Consider the following 20,402-nt stretch of genomic DNA (forward strand, 5'->3'; position numbering starts at 1 on the left):
AGAGCCCTCAATAACAGCAACCCATAACCAGATACATAATAAATTAATAAGAAATCAGTGAGAAGTGCATAGTAAAAATGGCAAAAGTTTTCTGCTGAGAACTGGTTAGCGTAGACCTACTGTTAAAGTATATGTAAACCCAATTACTAAAATCTCGAACATGTTAAAGTCCTTTCAAAATTGCGTTTTAGCATTTTAAAATCTTCAGCTTAAGTTTAAATTATAACTGATGATCCTGTTATGAAGGTCCTTGTGCAGACACTTTCTGGGGCAATGCTTAGTCCCCGTCTCCTAAATGTTCTCACCCTGTCACACCCTCACCCAATGGGGACTACAAGTGGCCTTGCCGATACACATTGCACAGGCATGGTCTACTGTTGTTCTATCAGAAGCCCTTCCTAAAAAACGACATGCAGTAGTTCCTGGAGTCCAAGTAACAGGATTGGCTGCAAATAGGCTGCAGGAGATGATCATCACTGATATGCAACAAAAGGATAATAATGGTGAAAACAAATATTTTATTTCAAGAAATGGCAAATGTTTGTTATACACAATGATTTTAATCTTGTTTTCAATTAGTTAGGGTTTACATCTACTTTAAATCAGTCATACACAACAAGCTATTGATGCAACACTGTCAAAACAAGTATAGCCAGCATTATCATTAGATATAAACAGATTAAATAAATATACTGTAAAAAAAAAAACACGATGATCCTTGAGCAATCGTAACAGGGCAACCTGTGATCAATACCGTTTTGCTTTGCTTAGCAGTATTCGGCTTAACCTAGCTGTTCAATTTGTGGTCTGATTGTCTGTATGATGTTACATACAATAATGTCCACAACTCTAAGAATTCTTGCATTCTTCAATATAACAAAATGAATTGTATTAACAAAAGCTTTGCAAAGTCATCTATTTTTTGTTTCAAACATGTCTGCTACCACATTCGTATGTAATCATGCACTTCTTCATGGGTCTGTAAGAAATTCATGACCATGCATGAAAGCATTCGGAAATTTTTTTAAATAAAAGGAAAAAGCATCAGTTATTGATAAAAAAAAGTCTGATTTATTTAAGAATCTGAGGGGTACTAGAGGTATGCAGAATACTGGATGCAGCATTTCCGCCAAAACATTATTGGTCAACAGAACATGGTTTATGATTCCTAATTTCTCTAAGCAGCACCAGCTCGACACAATGCAAAGACTTGGCCTCATCGGGGAATGGGTACTATAGAATTGTGTTATCTGTATAAAGGTGTTTTTATGTTCTATGTTTTTAGGAGCACCTCATTGTCTCAATCTCTATGTCAGAGACACCCATCATCTTACCTAGGAATCCCAGACAGACTGATCAATGCACATATTTGGCTAACCAAAGCTGAAACTACTTTCTATTAAATACATTCCTATTTGGCTAAGCTACCTAGTCTAGTAATATATTATCTTCATATATAGATAATAGTGCAAGACCAGAGGCTGATTTTCCTAAGCTGAGGAGCATAGAAAATTCTAGGAGCAGTAAGGCCATGTGAACGGCCTTCGCCCCAGCTACATGCTGGGAGGAAGATTTATAAATGAGCCCCTATGTGAGTTCGTGCCTAGGGCCCATCTCTGGTTTGCAATATATGGCTTTAGTGTACATAAGTTAACTGTTTTAATGCAATCCACCACCACTAGGCATCTTCCAGGTTCCCATTATAAATACCCCTGTTTTTCTCTATGTCAGTTTTTATACATGAACTGGTGTTCCCAGGGTCAGGATGTACACTACTGCGTAAAGCTGCGACATATGTTGTGTGTGGGGGAGGTTTACCTGTTTTGATATTGCAGAGAAAAGTAAGCACTGCATTGCATAAAGTGGGTGGATTTTTATTGAACTAGCATTTTAGCAGATTCATGAAATTCTGGCCAAGATTTCGAATGAGTTCAGATGTGCAGTCAGATACAGACGAATGGTGTCTGTCCTAGAGCTGCAGCTAACGATTATTTTCAAAATCGATTAGTTAGCCGATTATTAAGTTCGATTAATCGGTTAAAAAAATAAAATACATTTAAAAAATGGCTCCAGTGATGGACTACTAGTTTGTATTGAGTGTAGTAAGAGCGTGGATGTGGGCGGCGGTGAGTGTGAGGCGGGGAGGAGGTGCGCCGTGAGGAGCGTGGATGCGGGCGGGTCTGGCAGCGGCGAACGTGAGGTGGGGAAGAGGTGCGGTGCGCAGCGTGTGTGGAGCCGTAAACAGGGCCTTCCAATCAGAAGCCGATTAATCGATGATTGAAAAAGTTGACAACTTTTTCAATCATCGATTATAATCGATTATGTCGATTAGTTGTTGCAGCCCTAGTCTGTCCATAATAATTTTTTTCCATCCACTTGATTATTCCCGTTCCATCTGATTACTTAATTGATCAGATGTCAAAAGCAAGCACTTGATCCAACACCAATTGAAAGGTAGTCTGCATCGATCTGTTCAAGTTTATGTCAAAAGTCATTCAGGGGTCCTTGACTGTCACTGAGATGAGGTAATTCTGTGCTTTGATCAACTGGAGAGACACCTATAACGCTTCCTTTGAGTTTAAATCAATCAAAATGATCCTAAGACAAACAATTTTTGAGCACCTATTTTCTGAAACAAACTGAATATTCTAACCCAGGCCTCAAAATTTCCACTCGCCCCCTCGCAATTGGTGAGTGAAAATTGCGGGGGGCGAGTGTGGAATGTCAGCAATGGTGCCTCGCCGGCGGGACTAGGGATGGGACACTACCGCCGCAGCAACCGATCGCTTGCTTCTGTTTTCTCTTCTCTTTCTCGCCTGCTGCAGCTACAGAGCGGCCGAGCCCGAGAAGGAGAAGAGAGAACAGAAGCAAACGCTTGCCGCGGCGGTAGTGTTCCATCCAGAGCCGGAGCTAGCTCTCTGCGCTCCCTCTCTTTCGTCCCGGCCGCTTCAGCTCCACTCAGAGAGGTGGCTCTGATTACACCCGTTATCGCTCCCTCTCTCTCCTTCTGGCCGCTCTGAAGCTGCAGCGGCCGGGAGCAGAGAGAGTGAACGCTGACAGGTGTGATCGTAGCTGCCTCTCTGAGTGCCCGCTTCCTGGAGCTGAAGCTGGAGCGGTCTGGAGAAGAGGTGATCGTTCAGCGGTGTGATCAGAGCATTCTTAAAGAGGCCCCCCTCGCCACGGCAAGGACTTCATCTCTTCCCTCTTGGTCGCTGCAGCAGCAGAGCGACCGAGAGGGGAGAGATTAAATGCTTATGGCGGCGGTGGGGGGCGTTTGCAAAGGTATCAGAGAGGCTTTGGGGGGCAATTGCCACCCTGCCCCCGGGCCCAGTCCGCCTCTGGGTCAAACTAATCCAGCACATTATTAATCTTAGTGCCCCACTCAATATGTTAGCAAGCGAGGGGCATACTGAGTGGGGCAACTCAGATTAATAACGTCCGAAAGATGTGGACTGGGTGGGGGGCCTCTTTAAGACTGCGGTGGCGGGGAGAAGAGAACAAGAAGCTCCACTGCCATCGTCTGTGCCCTCTTCGATTGGGCTCCTCGGTGGCCACAGCAGTTTCCTCCGCCCACCTCAGCTGCCATTGGTGGGAGAGGAAGACTGCAGAACCGCAGTTGGCCGGCTTCTGCTGCGCGGGAGAGAGAGCACCTGGAGCCGGCTGGACGTGCAGGCAACCTCGCTGCTCCCCCACCATCACCAGGAGAAGAAGAGGTCAAGACAACTGTAAGTCCCTGTACTTTCTTTGTGACCTCTGCACTGCGTTACATACTGACCGCTGACCTCTGTACTGTGTACTGACCTCTGTACTGTGCGTCACACCCTGATCTTTGGTGGGGCAACTGGTGGCGAGTAACTTTTCTGGCCTGGCTAGTAGCTTAGGACTTGAAATTTTGAGCCCTGTTCTAACCCATTCATTAAGTTTCATCTTTGATGCCATTAAACAGTTCAAATTAATTAAAATAGTGGTAACAAATGACTGTTTGCAAAATTTGATCAACATTTTGGAACAGTTGGTTTGAACAATTAATAGGTTCGATACGTGTGTGACCTGCATTAGTGGAAAAGATCCCAACATGTAGAGTATGATTTGTGGCACTTTATATATGTCTTGGTGCCAAGATGAACCCTATGTACTGATTGTCAGGACTTAGGACCCAGCAATTGAGTACACTAGGGCAATGTATCTTCAGGGTTCCTTCTATGTCAGCAATATATTTGAAAATTGCTTCGTATGCAACCTATGGCAAAAAGTAATCAGATCTGAGCTGAGATCTGATGTTAGTATGCACTCTCCACCTGCTCATGTTATACCATAGATGCCATAGATATGCATTTCAGACAGGTACTTGCAGCCTCAAATTGTGTCAGCCCTGTCTGTCTGTCACTGTTGCCCAATATAGCACATAACCATCTGAACATATGCTTAGTCCTATCCTACCCTCATATCAACAGTCTTTTGGATGGCAGCCTCTCTTTAAAGACCAACTCTGGGCAACACATGAACCTCCTCCCATTCCATCCCTCCCTTCTAACTGATCGCAGACATGAAAAAAAAAAAGTTGGGCCAAGTTGTGTTTTTAACAAGGCAGTCAGTCACATGACAGTGTTTCTCTATCAGGGAAGAGTCTTACATATCAGTTTCTCTCTTAGAGTGCTATTCCTCTATAACAAGGCTGTCACTTGCACTTCAGTAATAGGGAATAGGAAGGAATTAAAGAAGACATGTTGTGTTTCATGAAATATGAAACATGAAACATTTACACTTGTTGATTTCCAGCTCCTTTTATGCTCAGCATATGCAATATTTATCTAAATCACATTGACACCATTGACAAGCAACGTAGTTATAATGCAGAGCTGAATTTAAGTAAGTGGGAAGAGCTGCAAAGGTTGAGCGGTGTCTGTGAGGCTTTACTAGATGGTGCTCTGTGTCACCTTGCTTCAGCTTCCTGTACTTGTGTTTTGACAGAAGAGACACAGACGAGAAGAGGAGAGTGGGCTAAAGTAATAGGTTTTCAGACAGGTAACTCATTGAGAGTGAAAGGAAAAGGAAATAGGACAGTGTTAGAGAGTATTTTTTTTAAGCTTGACAAGGCTTCATAATGCTTAGCGGCATGACACTAAAATGCTGCCAGTAAAGCCTTGCTCTGAATACTTTCTACTATTTTTAGTGCAGCAGATATAATAATTTCTTCACCTAAAGGTGATCATGAAACATGCAAAAATTAGAAAGGTCCTGTCAATCTAATTTTCGTAAGCCTATATATATATATATTTAAATCTAACCACTTAGCTTCCAACAGCAGCTACTACTATGGGGCTGATTTACTAAAGGCAAGTAGGATGTGCGCTTTGCAGGCAAAATTGCACTTTGCAAGGGAATTTTTATTTATTTATAATTTAAAATGGTAAAATTAGGATTCATTTTTAAAAAAATTATTTGAAAAATACTGGTACTTTTTGACAATATGCAAATGCAGCAATTGAAATTTTAAATGTGATTTTAAGAATGCTAATCTAAAATAAAACTACATATAAAAAAAAACAACCCAATGTAGTTTCTGTAGTAGGTAGCTTTGAAATAATAACAGTTTTTGTACAAAATAAAGGAGATCAAGCAGGCTCCAGGAGTCTGTGCTCGCAATCTCAAAATTGACAAGTTTACAATACATTTGGAGACCCGGAGTAACAGCAAAGCTGGAATTTGGGGTAACAGAGAAACAGCCCCTCCAACTTTTAGGTTCCAATATTAGAATGATTGCATACAACTGAATTCAGTAGGTAATGTGGTATTGTTTGATTGCATACTTTCACTGCATATAGAGATATGTAGTTCCTAAGATTAGACATAATGTCGTTTTTCTGAGCAAAAAAGTTAAGAAAATATATTTATGGGATATCATATGGCATTTTTTTTAGTGAGCTTTCTTATACTGCTATTGTAAAAGAATTGAAATACCAAGTAGATCAATGTATTTTGTGTAGGGATGCACCGATACTCGTTTTTCGGTATCGAGTACCGATATTTTTTTCTCGATATTCGCTGATACCAAATTCCGATGCCGGAAGTCCCATTAAGGAAGCTTCCTGATTAGCTGGGAAGCTGGCTCCATACTGCTCGTCACCAGGTAACGAGGAAGCATGGAGCCAGCTTTCTGGTCAATCAGGAAGCAGGGGGGGTGGGTGATGACTCACCACCCAGCCTCCTGATTGGCCAGCTTTCCAACCAATCAGGAAACTGGCCTGCGAGTCATTACACGTCGCCCAGCTTCCTGATTAGCCGGGAGGCAAGCGCCATGCTCCCTCGTGACCAGGTGGACGAGGGAGCATGAAGGCAGCTTCCCGGTCAATCAGGAAGCCAGCGCCATGCTCCCTGGTGGCTAAGGAATTGGATTATTTCATTCAGTCTAGGATACAAGTGTACTTGTTGGCCTTTTCCATTCAACTCTATAGAGTATCTATACAGTGAACTCCCCATTATCCGGCATTCAACTAGCACGCTCAAGCAGCCAGGGAAAAAAATCGAGGACAATTTTTTGCAGTTGCTGGATAGACATGTGCACACTAAACAATTACCATAGCAACTACATTTATTTAAAGGAGAACTATGAGTTGAGTGCTTTTCACTCACCTCATAGTTCTAGCCGACCTGTGACAATGAGACTGTCACAGGTCGGCTCAGTAGATCGGGAGGTGAGCGAACACATACCGGCGTTCGCTCACCTCTCGATCCTGTCACGGCTCTCTGTCGTGACAAGAGGGGGGCTGGATTCCCCCCTCCCCACTCCGATCCGCCAGCGCTGATTGGCGGAACGGACGAGGGAGGGGGCGGGTACAGCTGGCTCTGCCCCGCTTCAGCTGCGGCGTCTCAGTATACCGGGAGCAGCAACTCGCGATATACTGTGGCATCTCAGTATACCGCGAGCTACAGCTCGCGGTATACTGAGCCTAGGGTGACGGGAGGATGCTAGTTTGTGTCCTCCCGTTACCCTAAGGAGAACTATCGGGAAAAGCCTTAACCACATAGTTCTCCTTTAATAATTCTGTTTATAACTTGCTGCTGCTGACCGGCGGCTGGATTCCGCAGCCGGCAGCTGAATATACACAACGGCAGTGAGCGGGAGCAATGGCCATTCTCCTATTGGCTAGTTCCAATTATAGTAACACTCAAGCAACCAGAAACTACAGTTATCCGGCATCTATCAATCCTCATGGATGCTGGATAACTGGGAGTTTACTGTACATTCTTGTGCACTAGAGCACAGGCGCTGGGAAGTATATTGCAAGTAAACACTGCCTAGCGTAGCAGTAAGTCAGGCTCTGTAGTGGAGCACCACACTGCATCTGAGGTTTAATGTTTGCTACTCTAACTTAGAGGGGTGGGAGACGCCATGCAGGAATTTTATGTATACGTACACTGTATAAGTGTTGACCCATGATAGGGCCAATCTTGCCAATGTTGTTAGCCGTTTCAACTGGGAGAAGCTATCTGTGGTGTAATTCAGTGGGATCACTATATGGCCCCTAACAATAACAGTCTCAGATGTTCTAAGAGTTAATATAACTTTAAAACTATGACATAGCATTAGCAATCAATTAATATTTCATATACTCTACCACATGGTTTATCATTAATGGCTGTTTAGCAGGCCACAAATGAATATATTTTTCACCAGAAGCAGAACATTTCCATTCTTATTCTGAAACTATGAGCATAATAACTGATAAAATGGCTAGAACATTTTGAACTAAAGCTGAATATAATTAAGTTCCAGTGTAATAAGTCTGAATATTTATTCAACAACACATTCATCTATAAAGATTCTTTTTCATTATACCAACAACATGATTCATTTCAGTTCGCTATCAGTTGGGGATGTGACCTTTATATCTAATAATCCTTTATTTAACCTTCTGCTGCACATAAAATTTGAAGTGCACCATCACAACATGATGGGTTGCAAACGATCTAAACCATTTTGGGATTTTTATATAATTTCTAAGTATGCAGAAAATGTTCCAATTAAATGTGTCTCAGAGTCTAAGGTGAGAAGCTCTTCTCTGCATATGAATAACACGTTGTATAAGGGAAAGTGATCAAGAATGTGCAGGGAAGACAGAATTGTGTTGCAGATTCAATTCACAGCTGGATGAATAATTTTACCCTGCAATTTATACAATTCTATCTGGTCTGAAACGAACACTGAATCAATACGATATTAACTATGTTTAACCCCCTGAATTAAAAACAAGCCCGCAGTACAGTACAATAAAGTAGCTGGAACTGTAAGAAAGAATCATCCACAGTCTACAAGTAAAGCTTGTTAATATAGAATATATAAAGAAATGGGTATTGTTTTTTCTTTGGGGGGGTAGATGCTTGTAGTGTTTCCCAACCCAGTTGCGGATTTATTTGGCCTTCACAGAAATTGCATAACAGGTAAATGTCTAACTGCTGTTACCATGTCATTTCCACCATTTAAAAAAAAAACAAAACATTTCTAATTGAATGTCTCTACTGCTAGTGGACGCAGATCATTTAAAAGCACCTGTAAATGGCCAACCACCAATTGGTATTAAAAGCAAATTATTAAAATGGTTGGCAAAGGAGAACTTGCATCCATTTTTAGAGATCTTTTTTTATCGACAGCAAGAAAGTAAGGAAGTCTACAAGTTTAATGAAATGATATTCTGCTTATAAGGTAAATTGACAATGAAGCATTTATGAAGTAACTGTTGCTTAGTTGCTGGACATAAACCCATAGAAAAGTCAACCAATCCCAAATACTACGGTTTCATATTTGATATTTTGTATACATCTGGGGTATGTACTAGCTGAAACATTGTGCAATAATGGATCTGTAATGACACTCTAAATGGGATAATCCCAAGCATCATAGGTGAGCTCTCACAGATTTCAGCTCAGGTGTGAAACCCCGGAGTATCTGCTGAACAACTGTATATTATTACATTTTAGTATGCAATTATATTGTTTTTATATTACTATAACATACATTGGTTTCTTTAAAGAGCCTTTTCTCCTACCACCAAACCAGAAATCCTTTTATATTTTAGTAAAGGGTGAGAAATCTGTTAGAAACCTTAAAGGTGAACCTGGGATTTCCCCATGCAGAGCAGAAACAACAGGTTCATTTTAAATTATTGTCCCTGCAAATGCAAATATTTCCACAATTTTTCCAAAAGCTTTTGGATAGATAACCATTTCACCTATATAAGCTTGTAGGATATACCATTTCAAAACCATGGGCAACCTTGCAGCTACAACAGCCTCCACTCTTTGGGGAAGTCTTTCCACTAGTTTTTGGAGAAGTGTAACTGTGGGAATGTGTGTCTATTCGGCTAAAAGAATGTGTGTCTATTCGGCTATTCCGAAGTTATGTATTTGGGCTGAGGTCAGGGTTCTGCACAGGTTATTCGAGTTGCTCAACACCAAATCATGTCTTTATAGACCTGGCTTTGTAGAAAGGGGCACAGTCATGCTGCAAAAGAAAAGGGCCTTCTGCAAACTGTTGCTATAAACATGTAGTATATGAATGACCTTACTCACTCTGCAGAGTGAAGAGAAGAAAACTCGCTATTATTACAGTGCTATGGACTGAAAGTATTATTTTCTTTTTATCCTCATTTTTAAATTTTTACTCTTATACAATTTCCACAGTAAAGATCATAATTTTCCATCTGTGAAAAGATGCATGGTGAATGTCGCAGACATTACTTCTTCCCTTGCTCCATAATCAGTATCTTGCCATAAAAAGATTTCACAATTAGTCATGAACACTCCCATGAGCTAAGATATCAAGGCCACGGAGAATATAAGTCTCATTAAAGCAGAACACAACAGGAACAGTAAATTGGAAGAAAGAATTGGAAGTGAATAGCACAGATAAATATAATCTATTTTTAAAAGATCTTTGTATGTTTTTTTCAGTATATGGAGAAACATGGTTCAGCCAGTGACAAGTAGCTCCACGGTGACAAGCACTTTGTAACAATTACCAGGGAAAAATTATATGTGCTAGTTAGTTATCAGAAGGAAATACACAGTGAATAGCTACATCTTTTCTGTCACTAGCAGTTGCTAAGGAGAAGGTCAATGGTCAGTTCACACCTGTATCTTTTGTAAATTATACTTAACACTGGACTTACTGTTGCTGGAGAGGCGCGGGTTGTGTGACTCACAGAATGGCCTGAGTTTTCCATGGAGTTTCCAATCAGGTAAGTTCCACCAGAGCTGCTAATGATTTGTCCTCCAGAGACCCCCATCTGAATTGCTCCAGTGCCCACCATGTTGTGAGATGAGACCACGGTGGTCACTTGTGCAGATCCACCCTGGGTGTCAAAGTAATTGCCCCCTGTGTTCTGGCTGTACATCTGAGTTTCTGTGTAAGGGTATGTTGTTGTCCGGCTTCAGGAAACAAGACAAAACATAGGGGAAAAAAACAAAAATAAATTACTACATTGAACTCAGAGACCTTTTAAAAAAAGTACCATGTTGCTAGCTTTTATGTGTATTAATTTCAAAAGTGTTGGAAGTATTCATTTTTGCATTCTAAAGTAAATACAAGAAATTGAGCAGAAGTTTGGTTCAGACCAGTGGGGCAGAATATTGGAGGGCTTCATGATCAATTTATTCAGGTCTTCATAAAATTATTTTTAAGTTTTCCGAATGAACGGCTGTGTTGATCACAATTTAAGCCGTGTGCTTCACAGCATATTCACAACATAGATCCTCTTTATATCTGTATGTACTCAATTACCCGAACAAGTTGTATCATATTCAGTACAATTTAACACTGGCTTGTGCATTATTAAATAAGAAAGCTGTATTCTGCAAGCAAGCGAAAAATGGAAGTCCCTGAACCATAATTAACTCCTCTTGTGAATGATAATTGAAAACCATAAATAAGTTGCTCTCCGTTTCATTATTACATTACAAATGACATCCCCTGTTAATTTACATGACCTCAAGCACAGTTATGAGATCTGCTCTGCAAAGTGATAGAAAAGCATGTGAACACGAAGCCACTGACAAGCCTTTATTCTCTACTGGATGATGAGGAATATCTCGGTTTTGGTACATGCTTCTTTACAACTTATAGCTAGGGAGTGTAAGTGCAAAAGTAAAACCTTTATATTCATGACAGCTATGTGCAAACATAAAATGAGCTGTGTGCACTGCAGTTGTACATGATTCATGTGCATGATGTATCTGACTGGTCCTCGGAACATTACTAAATTAGCTGAACATCTGCCACCCAAAAGCCAGTTTTAACAAAGCCTTTTTTTGTCATACATATACAAGCCACAAAGGGCCAGAGTGGAAGTCACCTGCTCTAAGACTTTCCCATAATTGAACATATCAGGTTATCTAATGTTCAGACTCAGTACTAATGCATTCTAAAACCCTACACATTACTATATTAATGTTCTACTGTATTACAAATTAGTTTCTCTCTCTTAAACAAGACATCACTTTATTATGTAGCTGTTAATTCCATTATGTCTAAAGACAACTGTTAAACCCACACTGCTCAGACATATGTTGATTTTCATAAATTACATCAAAATATTATCAGCAGGTGTGTGAAAAATGTTACGACCCCACTTTTTAGCATTAATCCCCCCCCAGAAAGAGTTTCCTCTGTTTCTTAAAGTTCAACTTCACCTAAAAACAATATTTTAATGTTTGGTAGGTATACCTAACCACCTTATCCTAAACCACTCAGTACTGAGGCAACAGTTTTAGCTGTAGTGGGACTGGAAGCACAAAACTCCTTTACTTAAAACTAGGGATGCACCGATACCAAGTACAGTACTTGGTACAGGTGCCGATACTTTTCCAGGTCCGGGACTAGACTAGAGAAAAATCCAAAAGTTAGGAAGCAGCTGTCATTTGTAAGGAGCACACGGAGCTCCTGGGATTTGTGCATCTCTGTTTTAATGTATGATTTTGTTTTTATAAATATAAAGGGATGCACCGATACCAGTTTTGCGAGTACAAGTACTAATACTTGCCCAAGTACTTACAAGTACGAGTACTGATACATTTTTGTTTATCGTCATGTGACAGTTTTTCTAAAACAATATAGACTAATGATTTCAGGACAGTGGTGGAGCGCCAGAGCCAGGTCCCAGCTGCAACCGCTGCAACCCTGGTAGTTCTCGTGAAAATGCCAAGTATACCTCTGTTTCTTAAAGTTCAACTTCACCTAAAAACAATATTTTAATGTTTGGTAGGTATACCTAACCACCTTATCCTAAACCACTCAGTACTGAGGCAACAGTTTTAGCTGTAGTGGGACTGGAAGCACAAAACTCCTTTACTTAAAACTAGGGATGCACCGATACCAAGTACAGTACTTGGTACAGGTGCCGATACTTTTCCAGGTCCGGGACTAGACTAGAGAAAAATCCAAAAGTTAGGAAGCAGCTGTCATTTGTAAGGAGCACACGGAGCTCCTGGGATTTGTGCATCTCTGTTTTAATGTATGATTTTGTTTTTATAAATATAAAGGGATGCACCGATACCAGTTTTGCGAGTACAAGTACTAATACTTGCCCAAGTACTTACAAGTACGAGTACTGATACATTTTTGTTTATCGTCATGTGACAGTTTTTCTAAAACAATATAGACTAATGATTTCAGGACAGTGGTGGAGCGCCAGAGCCAGGTCCCAGCTGCAACCGCTGCAACCCTGGTAGTTCTCGTGAAAATGCCAAGTATCTGCACTGGTACTCGAAAAGTATCGGTGCATCCCTACAAAACACACACTGTTAGCCCTCATTCACACCTGAGCGCCATCAAATATGCATGTTTTCTGTGCATTTTGTGTAGCGGAGAAGGACTTTTTTTAATGACTTCCCTTATCTGTTTGGTCCGAGTTAGTCACTTATTGCCGGTGAGTCTGCAAAACCACCAAACAACTTGCATTTTCAGAAAGAGGTCATCAATAGCCGCTTCGGCATTTTTCACCTAAGTAGTTTGCTTTAAGATGTAACTCCAAGTAGTATTATAAATGTATTGCTGGCTGGGATACAGCCCAATAAAAGGCTTCACTTTCCCTATGTTTGAATGGCCTGATACAGTAGATAAACTTCTCTGGCTTTTTTCGTTGTTACACTCTGGATTTACATGCGTTTTGATGTGTCTTTGTGCGTTCCAGAGCGTTACAAAGCAGAAAAAACAGTGCCTGCTGCAGTTTTTCCACATGCACTGGAACTGAACGCACTGGTGTGAACTAGAGCCCGAAAAACCATTGGAATACATTGGATGCGTTTTTGATGTGTTCTGAAAACGCTCTGTATCTGCTCCAGACTTGGTGTGAACAAGCCATCAGTGTGGATATTCCAGTTAAAAGGTGCTTTGATTTGAGTACATTTCTAATAATTGTGAAACTGCATTAAAAACTGGTAACACTTCTGCCTGTTTGAATCAATCCAAACTGGGAAGCAAATAAAAAATACATTTTGCTTACCTTTTTTGATATCTACCTTTGATTCGTTCAGTGTTGCTAAACAGACGTTATTATTTTTAAAATAAGACATTTACAGTGCAAAAAGTTATATAAAAAGATCATTACAGAGTCTATGTATTTTCTGGTATATGCTCAAAAGGTAAAAACCATCATAATGTGCTCCTATATTGTTATCATAATTGCTCAGTGGCTTTCATCTGTGTTTTGGATGTGGCCTAGCGCTGGAAGGAGAGCATTTAAAACAAATATACATTTGAAAATATGTTAAAAGAAATCCTAAAAAAACTTACATTGCTCCATTTGTGTAGACAGCATCACTTCCTTCGACATATTGTACCTGTGCTGGGTAGACGTGTTGCACCTGCTGAACAGTCTGTACCTGCTGCACCTGAAATGGTACAACCATATTGTTAATCAAATCTTTTAAATTCTGTATGTGCCAATTTAAAAATAAGTCATTTTTTCTCACACTTAGACGCTTTAATAGTTAATGTAAACCCTTAATAGGTATTTTTTTAGGTAAATATTAAACATTACTGGGTTTGGTGAAGCTACCCATTAGCAAGGAAAGTAGTGCAACTACTCCTTAGCATTAAGCAGGCAATTCAACTATTTCAGGGAACGTAGTGAAGCTACTCCTTAGGAAGGTACTTCTAAGGAGGAAAAGTATTAAAGTGACTCATTGACATAATGCAAAAAAAGAAGTGAAATTACCACTTAGCATAAAGCGGTTACTCCAGAGCTTTATGCTAATGAGTACATTAATTACAACTGGGCTGATTCTCCAAATAGTCCTATGAGAAATCCAGCTGGGGATGCGAATACAAGTAACATCACTGCTCCAAGTAAAGCTAAAAGCAAAATGTGTAAGTTCAAACCCGAGTTTGTGGAAAGGTTATGGTCTAGGCGGGCAGCATAATCCCAAGAGGGAGAATTCTATTTTCTTTATTATACCTATACCCATATTATGACTATATTATCACTTTTCTTTCACACATAAACTTGAAGGAAATTATAAAAAATAAATAAAAACACAAAACACTGCATTAACTGCAAAATATGCATATTTGAGCAATAGATGGTATAATTGCAAATACCTGAAGTCATAAGTAGCACAACAATAAGCACATGTGTAAAAGAGGACCTGCAGTTTTCCTCTTTTTGACCTGTATTTAAGGATTCATTTACATGGGCATCAAAAACACTGCATACAGCATATCGTTTTGAATGCTTTATTTCACTTCAACCCACCCTGTCATAAGCTTGTTCCTGGTCAGTGACAAAGTATTGAAGTGATTAAGAGTCAAGCAACCAGCATTTTCAGTAGGAGGTAATCAATGGCAGCCTACATATCTTCCTCAGTGTAGCTTTTCTTTAAGACCTGCTTGGGGGAAGAGCTGCAGTGCTTGAGACTTAACAACTGGAGATGTTTTCAAATGTTGCAATTACCACTACCACTAAGAACAGAAATAACAATAATGAAATATTACCACTTCCTTTTAAAGGTGGGGAAACATGCATCATCTAGAAAATACAGGCATGTATAGGGACTGGGGTTGTTGGAAGTACAAAGCACGTGAGCGAAATTGTTTTCAGGACATTGTCCCACACCTCACTACCCAAGATAAATCCATTTTGATTCAAGTCAATAAGATGACTTGGAGATGTTGTTTAATAAAGGTATTGAACAATAACTGGAAGGTAAAGTAGGATCTTTACCAGGCTTTGGTATTACTAGGACATGTGCAAGAAATGTTTTTGGGCTGAGTTGTTGGCTGTGCATCATAGAATACTACATGTGTACCGAGGGCAGGAATTAGAATGTCCTTAAATTCTTTATTATAGGCTACGGTATAACCATCCGTCCTGAACTTTTACCAAGAGCCATCGTCATAAGAGCTTTGTGCAGCTCTAAGTCTGCCAGATCTTGTTTGAGGTTTTGTGTGGTGACAGGATTTATGTGAGGGAGTGTTGTGGTATTTAAGTAGGTTTGAATCAAGTTATTAGATTTGTCCAGGTATTTGGGGTCTATACAACCAACCACTTTGTATAAGGATTAGGAGTAGGTACATTAGACTGATACAATATCTTTCCTCGTCAGTTTTCTTTTGTCACCTGCACAAAGAGTAAAGTAAAATCTCTCTAATGGAGCACCAAAAGCTGTAAAAACCTGACAGGGGTATTAACCTGTCCCCACTATATCTAAAACAAAAGAAAAGAATGGCTTGACATACAGATATTTAATATATTTTGGAGAGGCTTTTAGATTTTTACATACTTGGGATTTATTTATTTGTAGATTGTCCACTATAGGGTTACTTACTTGACAAGTGTTATTTCCAGTTGGGATGTTTAATTTAAACAATATGATCAATTTGGCAAATGGTTTTCTTTTAAACTAGTGTAAATTTAATGCATGTATAAGAACTAGGCTTGTTGTGGTTCCCAGATCACACGGAGCCAGACCACCTTGTCAGAGTGCTGTACCTTATGACAAATTGTCTGTGAAGGTTCTCATTCATCCAGGTCATAGTACCTCTGTAAAAAAAAAAAATCAAGGTAACTGGACTTGCTATATTTTTCTTGAAGACGTTTCACTGGTCATTTTTTTTGTAAAGAAGTGAGACGTGTGATACGGCAAAACTTTGCCCAAGCTTATGCGCCTTGTAGAAGAACCTCCTATTAATTCAGCTGATTACCAGTTGGATGACCAGTGAAACGTCTTCAAGAAAAATACAGCAATTACAGTTGCCTTGATTTATTTTTTAGAGACTTATGACAAATTAGTACAATGTCTTCATTTGTTTACAATTGTGTTCTGCTCCATTGTACTACTGTGTTTGCATTAATGTGCCGTACTGTTGTGGTTTGTTGTCCATTCATTATTTTTGCTCCCTACAGGGCTTTTTACATTACAATAAAGCTTATTTAAGCCACAGGTGTGTCAGTTAGATTGGGTTCTGCCAGCGTGCATCATCACTGGGGAAAACAGAACTAACCAGCAGCTCCACTGGGGGTAGTGTTACACTTTTAACATATATCTCAGGCAGACTCAAAAATAGCTTGAGAGATGAATTTAAAATCAACATTGATGTGCCTAAGTGCAACATAAACTAGTAAGGGCTGGCAGGAAACACAGTAATTTGAAATACAGGAAATTACACTCAGAGAGGAATTTAAATGCTGGGAATTTTGATCATCTGAAAAAAGTGACCTAAGGTTTTGGTCTTAGTTTAGCAAAATAGTCACTTGAAGGAAGTTTTGGGGTCACCAAAGCTTCTCCTAGCAAAAAAACAAAACAAAACGTGTAGACCTCTCTTATACCTACCACACACAAAATTAATTTAGGCAATTGTAAGTATGTACAACAAAATTTTAGCCACCAAAACAACCACAGCAAATAAACACTAACATCAACCACATAGACCATTTCATGGTATGAACAGAAATTTTTGGTGGTAAGTTGCATTCATTTGTTTAAAGTGGTTAATGTTGGCTGAAAATTTCTGTGTTTATTGCCCCCAGAAATGACGTTTTCCTAATGCCCTGCTGTGATGTCCTAATCGCAGTACCTAGGCACACAAGTTTCCTCTTTTAACAATCCAAGGCACATAAGCTGGGGCAAAGTTTTGTCGTATCACACATCTGACCCATTTACAAAAAACAGACGAAGAAACCTCCTATTAATTCAGTTTTATGAGGAATTTGAAGGCTTAGAAAAATAAGCATTTTGTTCAATATTACCAGTGATAAAACTGGGACATCCATAGAAAAAAAAAAACAAGATATATGAGATCTCTAATCAGGCCAGATGGATGCAGATGCCTATTATTAATGTATGCTGACACGTACAGAAAGAAAGAAACTAAATTGCATAATATAGGGCAAAGAGAATATATGTTAACTAAGTAACTAGGTAAGGCAGAATCTTGTTGGTTGCCACTGCAAAATATATATTTTTTTACAAAACTCTGCATAGCTTAGACTAGTGGTTCTCCACTACTGGGCAGCAGCCTCCCTTCCTGTCTGCCAGGGCTGCTAACCTTGTGTTATTTTATGGACAAGCCATAAAAATTAGGCTAAAAAAACCCAGTCTGTAAATGTCCATGTGTCTTTTCGTCTGCCAGTAAAAAAAATGATCCAATTTTGAAGGATCACTTTGCTAAGGATTCACATTATTATGAATGAATACTTGTGATTGAATCATGTGTGCCAAGAATCCAATTTTAATCTTCACTTTTCTTGTAGGTACAACATTTTATTGAGTCTGTCCTGCATCTAGGCCAATGGTTCTCAACCTTAATGGACCAGGGCCTGGTAATTTCTTTCAAAGCCTTTAATGCCCAAACAGCAAAAAAATAAAGTTTATACTCATAAAAAGTATGGAAATACAAAACACGTATTTAAAAGGAAGTAATCAGTTGAAATATGATTGCAATTTAATAGAGAAATGCAGGGAGGGTAAAACATACTCTCTCCGATGCTTAGAGCCGGCGTGGGACACTGCACCTGTATTACGCTGGCTCTAAGACTGGGAGCTGAGTGATAATGTAACTGAACGGTCAGCTCTTGATCTCTTTGCCCAGCAGAGATTAGGGACTCTCACTCACTGCTCCCACATTGTTATTTTCCCATCTTCTGCTTCTCAAGTGACAAACAGGGACCCACAGGAGAGTGACAAGCATAGTTGATTTTGGCTGTCAGTAGTTGATTTCAGCTGTCAGTTAGAAATTTTTTTTTAAAAATAACTGCCACCACACCTCATTTCTAATATTTCTACATTGAATCGTTAATGCGGTGCACTCCCATTAACCTGATTAATTCTTTCCCTCAAAAGACTGAAACTGGGGAATTGCACTTGCAACCTCTCTCAAATATATGAGCAAAAATACCCTTTTTATGCATTAGAAAACAAAAAAAGAATAAGCATACACCTTTGCAAAACTTACTTAAAATGACAGATCTTTCATCTGTCTTTCAAACAGCAATCTCCTAAAGTGCTCATTTTAATTTAATTTTATATCCCAAACAATTGACTATATTGCACTATATAAATCCTATGACCCACCGATAACAATCATGATGGATACTTCTATGATAAAACGTTTCTTATCATTTATAGTACATATATTACATACTGATGCTAAGTGGACCTGTATTGTATGTCCAGCATTGCTTCCTTTTAGCAGTTTTAATAACAGCAATCACAGAAGCAACATGTGCCACACTCTATATTTTCTGAGCATAATCTTACTGTACTTCCAATCTTTTTTCCCCCATTTAAGTAGCCACAATCTTCCTATATCAGGATTCTCTCCTCTTAGCAGATTCATATGCACTACAAATCCACGTATTACAGAAGCAACATGTGTCGTATAGAATATGTCCCAGGCATAAAGGACACAGTGTTTCTAGTGTTCATCCACACTTAATGAATTGCCCATTTTTAAAAAACAGCACTTTTCCTGTGTCAATCTTCTCTCTTATTTTACAAACTTGTATGTACTACACATGCATGTGTTATATCATCTCAAGGGTTTAACTCTTGTCTGCATGTGAAACAATTGCCAGTACCTATATTAGACTTGGAATACACTTTCCCCTTTACACTTTTTTGGCTGTGCTGCAGCTCTGCAAAGTCTGTTGATTGCAGGCATAAGCTCACTTATCTGCTGACTTTGGGTCACAGGAGTATATGAGCAAATGTACTCCTGTGACCCAAAATAGAAACAAAGCCAAAAAAGGTTTGGTTTTACTTCTTTTTAAATGAGACATTTTGATTACCAATTTAATGAGGGTATTTAGTCCATCAATGTAAAATCCCCCAAGGGTCTGTCCTTGGGCCCCTTCTATTCTCTATCTACACTTTCCTGGGTCAGTTGATAGCCTCCCATGGCTTCCAATACCATCTTTATGCTGATGACACCCAAATCTATCTCTTCACTCCTCAGCTCACCCCCTCTGTCTCTTCACTTATCACTAATCATCTCACTGACATCTCAGCATAGATGTCACACCACTACCTAAAACTGAGCTTATAATATTCCCTCCTCTATGTGTTCACTCCCCTGACTTCTCCATCACAAATCAATAGCATTATAATCAACCCCTCCCATCAAGCCAGGGTACTCTGTGTAATCCTGGACTCTGAACTCTCCTTTCAGCCCCACATCCAATCACTATGTAAATCTTGCCAAGTCAACCTCTGTAACATTTCTAAAATTCGCCCCCTTTTTAACAAACAAAACCACAAAGCTTCTAATTCACACCCTTGTAATCTCTTGCCGCTACTACTGTAACTCCCTTCTTGTTGGCCTTCCACTAAGCAGGCTATCCCCCCCCCCCTTCAGTCTATCATGAATGCTGCTGCCAGACTCCTCCACCTTACCAACCGTTCTGTGTCTGCCGCTCCCCTATGCCATTCCCTCCACTGGCTCCCACTTGCCAAACGAATAGAATTCAAAATACTAACAACAACATACAAAGCCATCTACAACTCCGCTCATCTCAAAATATCACCCAAACCATCCTCTCAAGACCTCCTGCTCTCTAGCTCTGTCATTACCTCCTCCCATGCTCCCCTCCGGGACTTCTCCAGAGTGTCCCCCATCCTCTGGAACTCCTTACCCCAATCTGTCCGCCTATCTCCTACGCTGCCCATAGGCGATTCTTAAAAACCCATCTCTTCAGGGAAGCCTACCTCATCTCAACATAACTGGCTTTACCTCCTCCAATAACTCAATCCAAATAATGATTATCTTTTGTATCACTTGCCCCTCCTACTAGATTGTAAGCTCTCACGAGCAGGGCCCTCCCAACCCTATTGTTCTGAAACTGTATTGTACTGTAAATTGTATTGTAATTGTACTGTCTCCACTATTTTGTAAAGCGCTGATATATATA

At 39.8% G+C, this 20,402-nt stretch overlaps 1 protein-coding gene across 1 annotated transcript in view; it reads right to left on the reverse strand.

Moving 5' to 3' along the window:
• RFX3 (regulatory factor X3) overlaps positions 1 to 20,402 on the reverse strand; it is a 220,370-nt gene that overhangs the window by 51,839 nt on the left and 148,129 nt on the right. Inside the window, exons 3-4 of the mRNA XM_018562046.1 lie at positions 13,790 to 13,887; positions 10,170 to 10,428 (exon numbers count right to left, since the gene is read on the reverse strand). Of these exons, the coding sequence (XP_018417548.1) occupies positions 10,170 to 10,428; positions 13,790 to 13,887 (357 nt within the window). The remainder of the gene's footprint in view (positions 1 to 10,169; positions 10,429 to 13,789; positions 13,888 to 20,402) is intronic.

Source organism: Nanorana parkeri, unplaced genomic scaffold, assembly GCF_000935625.1.
Source record: "Nanorana parkeri isolate BGI_ZX_2015 unplaced genomic scaffold, ASM93562v1 scaffold558, whole genome shotgun sequence".
In the NCBI taxonomy this organism is placed as follows: Eukaryota; Metazoa; Chordata; class Amphibia; order Anura; family Dicroglossidae; genus Nanorana; species Nanorana parkeri.